An 11,028-nucleotide genomic window follows, 5' to 3' on the forward strand; every position below is an offset into this window, starting at 1 on the left:
GAAGAGCAAGAAGAGATGAGGGAGGGGACGCGGGTCGGTTGCAAGGTAGGAGAGAGCATGGAGGTAAGAGAGGGCCACTTGAAAGACACGAAGAAGAAGAAGAAGAAGAAGAAGAGGAAGAGAGCTGGCGTAGTGGATCGTTGCCTGTTCGATCTGCTTGGAGAGAACAGCACGGGGGCTGACGATGATCTACGACATCTGTAGTAGGAAGGAGACTGCCTATCCCTTCTCCTCCTCCTTGTTTACGTAAAGAAGATGCGAGACAAGAGGAGGAGGAGGAAGAAGACATCGGCGAAAGATGAGGATTAGGAACTTCAGATCGACCTGGAATCGACTTAGGATGATACAAAGGTGTATGGAGTAAGAGGCATGAAGAAGGAGAAGAAGAAGAGGCTCTCTTGGATTCCCATTGATAACGAGCTATAGTTGGGTGTACAGAGCAGCCTTTCTTCTCGAAAAGACTTCTTCGGCATTCCTCTTGACTCGCGACAGCAACGCCTTCACATCTAGGAGGACAGCAATGCTTCTGATCAGATTGGACAACTGACGAAGGAGAAAGAGGAAGATGAAAGACACCTCCTGGTGTTCTTCTTCTTTCTTCTTCAAGATGAGCTGCTCTCTCCCCTTGCAGGTCCACACCAGATAGCTCTGCTTGTCTTGAAGGAGCTGTACGATGGAAGAATTGATCGATAAGACGTGTCTGCTCTTCAAGCTGATGCTGAAGAGCTCTCTTCGTTGTTCTCTCTTCTTCTTTCGCCTCCGTCAGATCCTTCACTTGCTTCTCAAGATGTCTCTTCTGACGTGCAAGTTCCTGGAGATAGAAAAGAAGAAGAGAAAGAAGAGGGTTTAGTGAGAGAAGGGACAACAGAACAAGGACACCAAAGAAAAAACAGAAAGATGTGTGACGGAGAAAGAGAAAGAGGAGGCAGGGGTAGAGAAAGAAAAGAAACAGGAAGGACGGACGGGGGTCTGTTAAACACCCAGTAGATAGATAAAGGAAATCATCCTCTTCTCTATAGGAGCGGAGAGGCTGTCTCAGCATGCACAAGATCATAAGAAACTCCTACCACTCTAATAAGAAACCAATTCTCTTCTTTCATTTCCACTGTACATACATCTACATACCAATATATAAGACCATAAGAAGCAGTAACGATGGAAAAGAGAACGAGAATCTTCTCCTTTCAGGCATGAGCCCTCCCTCCCGATTCTTTACCTCGAGAGCATCAATAAGATATGACTGAGGGGCAGGCCGAGCTTCTTCAGCTTCTTCTTCTTCTCGCGTGCGTTGGCGAGGCCTTGCCTGTCCATGGTGATGTCGATGTCTTCGTCTCGATACAGCGACCTGTGTGAACAGAGGAAAATTTTGGAAGGACATTTTACACATCCACAAGAAACAGAAGAAGAAGACAAAGAAGAACAAGAAGAAGAAAAGAAAGATTCCTAGGCTATTACGAGGTTAGATAGACAGATAGATGTGAGCTTGGCTACCCTTACTAGGGATGAGGACCTTCTTCTGTGGCGTATGAACAAGAAGTAATTCCATATAGGAAAACTTTATTCTTCTTCTGTCTTTTTAATGGTTTCTATAATAGATTTCATCCTCTCTTCTTCTCCTTTCTCTCCTCAAGATACATCCCCATCTTGTCTCCCTTCAAGAGGATACAAAGACGAAGAGCGTCTCAAAATCTATCTGTCTTGAGTCTATCTATCTATCTTTCTCCAATCTATCTACCTGTCCACCTTTAACCTATCTGCCTCTTTCATGAAAGTGTGCTTCTCTTCTCTCCACACTCTGTTGTTCTTCTTGTCTCTCTTCAGTTCTTTTTACAGCTACTTAGACTCTCCTATCTTCCTTTCTCTTCGAGATTCACTTCTCTACGATGTTGAGATGCTGCTCGGTTTGGGATACCACAACCTCACTCTCCTATCTTCTTTCACACCTAGCTAGCTAGCTAGCTAGTTTCGGTGTCTACTTCCCACCGACGTGTCGGGAGACTCAGAAGAAGAAGACATGTTGTGTGTGTCTTGTCGTGTCTAGCTGTGTCTTGTGTATGTATGGGATATAGCCTTCGGGTGGGTTGTTCCCTACCTCGTCATAATGGAGAATATTATCATCGGAATAGGAAGCAGGGAGACTCTCAATCTTCCCGGTCCTTCCTACTTCTTCTTCTTTTCGTGTAAGACCTTGCTCATCTTCAGCTTTCTTTAGAGATGAGTAGGCTCTCCGTCTTCTCCGTTGAGATAAAGGAGAAGAAGGAGAAGGTGAAGGAGAAGAAGAGGAAATCTTCTTCTCTCTATAGTAGAGTTTCGCGACATCTGGAGGAGAGGAGGAAATCTTCTCTTGGAATTCTTTATAGAAGTACGGCGACGTATCTTCATTCTTTGTAATGATACACGTTCGTGTGGTGACTCTTCTTCTTTCTTCTTCTTCATTCTTTCTTCGTTCATTCTTCTTATAGTGGTCGATATAGTCAACCTCTTCATCTACATCTTTTGCATGGAGATATCTCGGGTCTAAGGAATAACTACGCTTCGCGCTACCACCTTTCTTCTTCTCTGTTCTCTGGGGAGAAGAAGAAAAAGAACAAGTATCATAGCAGATCTCCACATGATTGCGCCGTTGGTTCTGACGGGCTTGAAGAGGAAGAGGAGGAGAAGAAGAAGAAGATCTAACACGAGAAGAAGAAGAAGAACAAGGAAGCGGAAGAAGAGAAAAACAGGGTGGTTGAAATGGACACGACGAAGATGACTCTAGATACGGAGGGGAAGAGCTCGCTTGGAGACACTCCTTTGGATGACTCTTTCTTCCATAGTTGGTCTTCTCATCTCTCTCGGAAGATCGACAGCACATTCCCTCATGGCAATACACATCCTTTCTATCTTCTCTCTTCTCTCCCACTCGCCGGCAAAGTAGCGACGGCTCAGAGATTCGTCGGCGTCTTGACGTTAGAGACGAAGAAGAAGACGAAGAAGAAGAAGAAGATGCCGCTGGTGTATAGTGAGAAAGAGGAAGAAGCAACGTTCGTTTATTATTATGCGAGGAAGTAATACAACCTTCTCTTTCATGGTCGGTATGGAGGGGCTGTAGAAAAGCTCTTTCCTTCTCTTCACCTCGAGATCTTAGACGAGGAGTCCTTCTTGTCTGTATTATAAGATGAGGAGGATCGGTGTTCTTAAGGTGAGAGAGATATCTTAAGGATCTTTCATCTTTCAGAGAAGAATGGCTACGACCATCACATCCGCGATGATCATACCGAAGAGAAGAAGAATGATGTCTTCTCTCTTCTCCCCTTCGATATTTTTGAGTCCCGAGATCTGCTGGACAAGGGAATGGTGTATTTGGGGTGTCTGTACACCTGGAAATACTGAGGACACTTTCTTCATGCCATTCTCTCCCTCTTCTTTCGATTCGATAAAGAGCTGTCTGGGGATGATCATCTCCTACATGATCTATGAGAGGGCTGTCCTTCTTTTCTTCATTCAGAACATCCATTCGTTTTTGCCTAGTATTCTTAGAATACCAAGATTCCTTCTCTTTCTCCTCTGTCTCCCTCCGCCGTTCTTCATGAAGGAGCACCGCATCACACATCAACTTTTCTTCATCTATCTTATTCTTCATCCTAGCTATCTCCGTATTATCTCCTCTCTCGCTTCTATATCCTAGGCAGGGGTGTCGTGGATGTATACGAAGATAGTGGTGAGGCCCTTCATTCTCTCTTGAATTATCTCTCCCGTCACCGTGTATAAGACGACTACTACTACTACTATGTCGCCGTCTTTCTCTTCTTCCTTCCTCAAGAGAAGACTGATAAAAGTATCGATGATATCTTCTGTCTTCCTCTTCATTCAATCGACGTTCTCCCTCTAATAGACGGCATGGTTGTCGCCGCAGAATTTCTTCTTCTTCTAGATTAGAAGCAGGAGGGGGAGTGTGGAGACAAGCTGTTTTGATTCGTATTCTTTCATCTGGAAATCGTTCAACACACTCCAAGGTTCGATCATCTCTTTTCTCTGCTATAGTGAGGCCTCCTTCTCTTCTTTCTCCTTCTCGTAATTGAAGCCATGTGTTCTTATGAGCTAAGACATCCAAAGGCGATAAGGGATCTCCACACTTCATTCTTCTTCTTCTTTCCTCATCCTCTCTTCTTCTTCTTAGATCCTCTTCTTCATGCTCTGCGAGATGACGACAGCATGGAAGATCTCTTCTGCTTCTTCTCTCTGTAGAGAGACAGCATTCCTCGCTTTCTTCTCTGTCTTGGCCCCCTCCATCGGGACGCGAGGCCGATAAGATAGGAGAAAGACCTCCGCTTCCTTTCAGTTCATCTCTTCTTTTCTCTTCTTGGTTGAGTGTGTAGTAATCTCTTCTTCTTGCTCGTAGTCTTCCCCTCTCAGTAGGATCATTTGCATCCTCATCATGACTATCAAGACAAGAAGAAAGATGGCGACAGCGATGGGAGTGCTCTTCTTGCATACTTGCAGCATGTGTATAATACATTTGACACGCCCCCCCTGTACTCCTAGTGTGGAGATCTCTGGTGTATGAGGAGAGGTGTCTCTCTTGATCTTGTATCATGACGTCTTGTTCTCCTACGACTGCTGCGAGGTCTCGTTGTCTGTCTCCTTCTCTTCCAAGAAATGGAAGACCATGAGAACATGATGATGGAGAAGACGTATGAGAAGCTCTTACGAAGGATGGACGAGGAAGAGATCGAAGCTCAGGAGAAGATGACTGGACCAAAAGAAGTGATTGATGAGGACAGCAAGATGTTGAAGGAACTCCTCGTGTCATAACGGTGGAAGATGCTAGGGCATGACGATGGAGCGATATCTCTCCTTGGAGTCTTTGTTCTTCTTCTTCTCTATACAAAACATTATCGGTCTCTTTATAGAAAGACATACGAGGTTCGTCTTCTCCTCCCCCCAATGCTTCCTCTCGTCTTCGAGGAGGTAAAGAAGAAGGGGGATGGAGATGATGCGGACAGGTTAGGATCACTTCTTCTTCGACCTTACATTCCCTTTCCTCTGTATTCGAAAGAATGGTAAGATCTGCCTTAGCACTTTGATGTAAAGGCGAAGAATCGAAGTATCGTACAGGAGAGGAAGAAGCTAGGATCGTATCTTGACGGGGGTTATGATCGCTCTTCTTCTTCTTCTTGATCTCGTTTCGATGAACAAGAGCGTTTTTCTCTAGCGAGAAACTGGTTCTTCTTACTTCTTTCTCTTCCCCCTCTCTTCCTTTCTCCCCTTCCACGAGAGGCCCAGACACTCGAGAAGAAGAAGAAGATCGATTTGGCTTGGCAGGCGAAGGAAAGGAGGGCATACAGGCACCCCCAACTCCTTCGATACTGTTGCTCCGGCTTCTGTAGAATGGCTTAGGAAAAGAAGACATACCGACCGATGACGTCTCTCCTCTTATCATGCACGTCGACAGGTCCTTCTTGTTCTCTCGGAGAAGTAGATCTTTCTTATTCTCTTCTGGCTGTGCTTGTGAAGTCTTGTGGAATTGACCTTGGGAATCTTCTCTCTTATGACTTGTTTTAAAGGCTGTCTCGAGACAATGGGTTCTTCCCCCTTCTCCACAGTTCAGACAAGAGACGGTTCTCTCCATGCACGCACTTAATCTTTCGTCTCCCCGAGAACTACGAGTACTACTACTACTTGTATGGCTAGCTTTACGGCTAGCTGTGTAGGGATTGTTGGGGTTGGTGTCTCTTTCTCCGAAGGAAGCCTTCGATGTCTCATGGGAAGGTAGCCTTGACATGTCTGCGAACGATGAACAGCTGAAGCGCGAGAAAGATCTTTCGTCGTAGTCTTTTCCTCTTGATGGAGAAGGAGGTCGTGTTCTTCTCTTCAAGGCATCTCGATTCAGAAGAAAAGGAGAAAAAGCAGAAGAGAACGAAGGTGGAGAAGATGAATGGTCGTCACGATAAGGAGTGTTGTCTACCTTACAGACTTTCTTAGGAGAAATCTCGTTGAATACACCCGAGGGTAAAGCCGACTTAACAATGGAGACAGGAGGAGGCAAAGCTTCCTGTGTAGAGACGCCTCTCTGATAGGGAGGAAAGATAGAAATCGAAGAAAAAGAAGCCCGGGAAGAGCATCGACTTTGAAGGGTAGCTAGACGATCAGCTAGCTGAGAAGACACTGTTGTTTCTTCTCTCGCGTATTTTCCTTCACATGGAGAAGACACCCCCCATCCTTTACCGGTTTCCTGTCCTCCACGACATCTTTCTGTAAGACTCCCAGGTCTCAACGGAGACAACAGAGTAGAAGTCGACTTCGATGAACAGACATGATCAGAAGTATCACGATGATTTCGAAGAAGATCTACGGCAGAAGGAGGAGAAGAGAGTGGATTCTCAGAGAGAAGTATCTTATGGTCTGTATCTCTTCGTAGGCCCTCTGCATGCGTTCTCCTAAGAGGATTACGAGAAGGAAGAAGAAACAAACGGTCATCTTCTTGTGTTGTTGCAGAAGATGAAAAGCATCCACTAGAACAAAGAAGAGTTAGAGAAGAAAGATCTCTTGATGCTGCGTTGTTATCTCCTCCTTCTCTCTCATCCCCGTCGTCCCCCTCACCTTTTTCAGATATTAGGCCTTCTTTATCTCTTTCTTGAGGACAGGAGAACTGATTGAACTTCTGAGGGAGAAGTTGCAGCATGCCTTTACGGAGATTCGCTCTTAAGGCATCATAGTTGAAGGGTTTCTCAACACCTGTCTCTGCACTCTTCATCTTGTTTCTTTCGCCTCTTTCATCTCCCCTTCCTTCTTCTGATATGGAAGATATTTTCTTTGTTAGGTCTATCGATTCTCTATCTTCAGTGGCTACCTTACCATGATCATTACCAGCAGGTGTAGTCGGCCTCTCTCCTCTTTCTTCTTTCCTCTCTTCTCTTTCTCCTTCTTCTCTTTCTACTTCATGAAGGTGACTATCTCCTTTACTTCGATGACCATCTGAGGGAAAGAAGAACAAGAAGAAACAAGAAGAAGAAGAAAGAAGAGAAATGGTATCTACATATCTCTCAGTTCTCTCAGGTGATCATCCATCTACCCATGACACCCCTAGATAGACATCTATGGTGTTCTTCTCTATCGATTCCTAGGGATCATCTGTCTTTCATCTAAAAGTCTCGTCGTATGCGAGGCTCTCTGTGATGATACCTGTTGAAAAGCCTAAACAGTTATGGAGACTATCTAGCTAAAAGGCCTGCATTCCCCAGATATCTCTAATAGAAGGACGAAAAGCGATCATCTTCTCCTTCTTCCTTCACGGTGTCAAGACAGTTTGTTCTTTCCTTCTCATGCGTTAAGAAATGAAGAAGATGAAGAGACCTGTATCTTCTTTCTATCAAGATTATGGGGAGTAGTACTCCTCGAAAGATCCCTTCGATCGAGAATGAGAGATAAAAACCACTAGGGACCTACCTGTATCAGCGCGAAGAGCGCTAGGAGACGTCAGTAGAGCTTCAGCAATGCTATTTCGTCGCCGCGAAGGAAGACCATGCGAGAGTGAACTCGAAGGCTGGTAATAAGACTCATTGGAACACTTGGCAAGAGAAGTCGATGGCTGAAGGGTATCTGTCTTGGTATGGTCATGCTGCTCCTGTCGACATTGAGGAAGAGAAGAAGAAGAAGACGAAGAAGAAGAAGAAGACGAAGAAGAAGAAGAAGATGATGGTGACGATCCGAGGTCGGCTGGGAGAGACGGACGTCTATAGGGGTGATGGTGTGCAGTTGCAAGTAAGAGAGAAGGAGAACAAAGAGATATAGTAGAAGAAGAAGAGGGGAGAGGACAACCGTGAGGAGGATGTGAAGAGGGAAGCGATGGATTATGAAGTATAGGACCCTTTGATGTAAGCTGAGATGATGCTGAAGAAGAAGAAGAAGAAGGATGTTGTGGCGGGTTGTTCACAGGGAGGGGGGGTGTATGAGGTGAAGGATGTGTTGTAAGGACAGTAGAGGGAAGAGGAGTCGCACGATGAGAAGGAGTGCTAGATGACGAGGGTGTACGGACAGAAGCAGTGACTAACACTCCCGATGAAGATGACGAAGATGAAGCTTTCGGAAGTGAATGAAGACCTACAGTAGAAGAAGAACAAGGTAAAGCAGGAGGGTGAGAAGAAGACGAAGAAGGATAGAGAGAAGAAAGGGACGATGAGGATTCGTTAACTTGCTGTAGAGAACGACTGAAGGAAGAAGTATGAAGCGAAGAATTCTGTTGAAAAGATTTCGAAAGACTGGGTGCGGAGAAAGAGGAAGCTCTTTCTCTCTCTGGACCTGTCCCCCCCCCTTGCTGTGGAACATGGGGAGAAGAAAGAAGCCGTGGAGACACAAATCCCATCGGGTGTTGTGTTGTAGAGACAGGAGGATGACTCACACGATCAGACTGCTGAGAAGGGATAAGAAGAGTCGGCGCATTTCGAGAATTGTCGCCGCAAGAAGAAGAAGAAGATGAAGAGATAATGGACAACGAAGGACTGATCCGACGACCACTTGAATCTATCCGTTTATCTTCTTTCTTCATTCTCTTCGTGATGTCGGGGGGTGGCATCCTTGGTAGACTATCTTCCTTAGGAGGTAGACATTTCTCTTCCCTTTCCGACGTTTCTTCTGTCTTTTCTCTTTCCATAATGGACGTCGTCTCTCCTTCTTTATCTTCTTCTTCATTGCCTCCTTCTCTTGTATCCTTTCTCTGTCCTGTCATGAATTTCTTCGATAGAAGGAGTGACGAAGAAGAAGACCCGCTCATCTCCCTATCTCTCAAAGAAGAACTTCTTCTACCTTCTTCCATTAAAGATAAACTGTCCCCACCATGTAATAGACCATCATTCTCTCGTTCACGGGAGGCATTACTTAGACCTTCTTCTTCAAGTCGTTGTTCTTTGTCGCCACTTTGGAAAGGAAAACGTTTATCATAGGGGGGACCTGTTCTCTTTTGTTTTGGATCTGTATGTAAGAAGACTCCATTGGGGAAAATGTGTCTGTTATGATCATCATGATGACTCTCATGACTACTACCCTTTACATGTCCTTGGGGTGTATGTACACCCGAAGAAGAGAGAAGGGGGATATGAGAAGGAGGAGGAGGAGGAGGAGGAAAAGAAGACAGGGAGGAGTCGTCATTTGTCGTTGTAGATTGGAGAAAGAGTCTCTCACTCTTTTTACCTTTCTCTGTTAGGAATGCGGCGGAGACAAGAATAAGCTCACTCTTCTTCTCTTCTTCATCTCCTTCTATGGATTCATCGATGAAACGCGAGGAAGAAGAGAAACTTCCCTTTCTCCCTTCACGAGACTCATCTTGTTGTTTCTCTTGATAGAGATTTCTTGCTTCTTGTTTCTCTCCTCCCTGTTGCTTTGCCCCTGAAGAAGAAGAAGAAGGAGGTGCATTCGAGTAAGAAGCTGGGTCGTGACTGAAGATCATCTTCTTTCCTCGATTCTTGTCTACCTCATTGAGAAGAGAAGAAGTAGATCTACTTTCTTCTCCATCTCCTAAAGAAGACGAAGAGACAGGGTTAAGATGAGAGACCGCTGCTACGTCTCTCTTCCTGCTCGTAGAGAGAGGAGAAGGAAGCTCCAGAGTCGAGGTACTCGGGAACTCTTTATCAGGAGGAACATCAGCATCTCCGTCGAGAGAAGAAGAAGGAAGAAGAAGACGAAGAGGAAGAGGAGGTAAACGAAAGCGTAGAGGAAAGAGAGGGGGACCTGGAGACGGCGCAGGAAGACGCGGTCCACCTCCAGATGGCTTAGAAGAAGAAGAAGATAGCCATGTGGAAGTGGAAGAAGAAGAAGAAGAGGAAGGGAGAGTTGTAGGGAGAGGGGTGGAGTGAGGATGTTGATCAGAAGAAGGTTTAGATAGAAAGCGAAAAAGGGACGGTAGATCGTCTTTCTTTCTTTCTTGGGCCTTTTCCTCTCGATTTTCTGATTCAACGGCGGAGGGGTGCAACAGACCAGAAGACGAAGAGGAACAGTGGCGACTTGAAAGAAGATCATGATGACGATGAGAAGATACAGAGGGGTTCGAAGTCGTTTCCTCCTCTTCTTCGCTTCTTCTTGCTGAGAGGAAAGATCTTCTGTCTCCAGTTTCTGACGTGTCAAGAGGAGAGACTGAATGATATCTCTCTGTCCCTGTCTCCATCGTTCCTCAACTTCATTTGAAAGAAGAAAAAAAGGAGGAAAGAACTTCTCCCTGCTGTTCCTCCTCTATCTCTTCTTGGTTAGGTGACTCCAAAGAAGAAGAAGATATGAGGAAGTGAGAGGCGTCTATCATAAAATGGCTTCTTCTTCTGATGTTCCTCTTCTCTTACTTCTCCCTGTGAGGCAGGAAGACCAGGAGGAACGTGCTCTCTGGAAATGACGGAGGTATGGAAAGTTTCGGACATTACTCCATGTGTGAGAGAAAGTCTATGAGGATGAAATGCCTTATGAGAAGGCTTTTCAAGAAAGTTCATTCTTCGAGAAGAAGAGACGAAAAAGGAGAAGAAGATCTTCTTGTCTGAGGTGGAAGACGCATGTATACACATGTATGTGTAGATATGAAGGCGGAAGAACACAAGAGGCAAAAAGAGAGAGAAATGTATGAGTACATACATTCACTCAGGGAATGATGTATGTTCGCATGGACTTCCTGTGAAGCCAAAGAGCGAGCAAGGAGGAGGAGGAGGAGGAAGAAGAAGAAGAAGAGAACGTCTTATCCATGAAGTGACACAGGCGTAAGAAGAATCATAAAGAACAAGGAACCGAAGTAGTAGAAGATCTGACAACTGATATCATCATACCATATATGATGGAGATATACGAATGTTTAAAAACTAAGAGAAGAAAGGGATCTGCTATTTTAGAATTGAGACGAAACGCATTCTTCCCTCTTTTTGTCTGGTAAGCCTGCCAGAAAGAAGAGGAGAAAAAGGAGGATAGAAAGAGAGTATAGAGACGCGACTCGAAAACGTAGACTTCTCTCCCATCTGAAAGACGATAAAGACCTGTTGAGCATTCCTTCTCTAGAGTAGTGAAGAAAGAAAGAAAGAA

At 45.1% G+C, this 11,028-nt stretch overlaps 1 protein-coding gene across 1 annotated transcript in view; it reads right to left on the minus strand.

Annotated features, from left to right (window-relative positions):
• Positions 1–10,884, minus strand: part of CSUI_001454 (uncharacterized protein) — a gene marked incomplete at its 5' end in the record, with an annotated part of 14,370 nt that extends 3,486 nt beyond the window's left edge. The window contains 5 exons of the mRNA XM_068061660.1: positions 30–811; positions 1,217–1,345; positions 2,093–6,957; positions 7,429–10,086; positions 10,779–10,884. Coding sequence (XP_067926367.1) covers positions 30–811; positions 1,217–1,345; positions 2,093–6,957; positions 7,429–10,086; positions 10,779–10,884 — 8,540 coding nt within the window. The remainder of the gene's footprint in view (positions 1–29; positions 812–1,216; positions 1,346–2,092; positions 6,958–7,428; positions 10,087–10,778) is intronic.
• Between the last annotated feature and the right edge of the window lie 144 nt (positions 10,885–11,028).

This window comes from Cystoisospora suis (assembly GCF_002600585.1).
Source record: "Cystoisospora suis strain Wien I chromosome Unknown contig_577, whole genome shotgun sequence".
NCBI lineage: Eukaryota > Apicomplexa > Conoidasida > Eucoccidiorida > Sarcocystidae > Cystoisospora > Cystoisospora suis.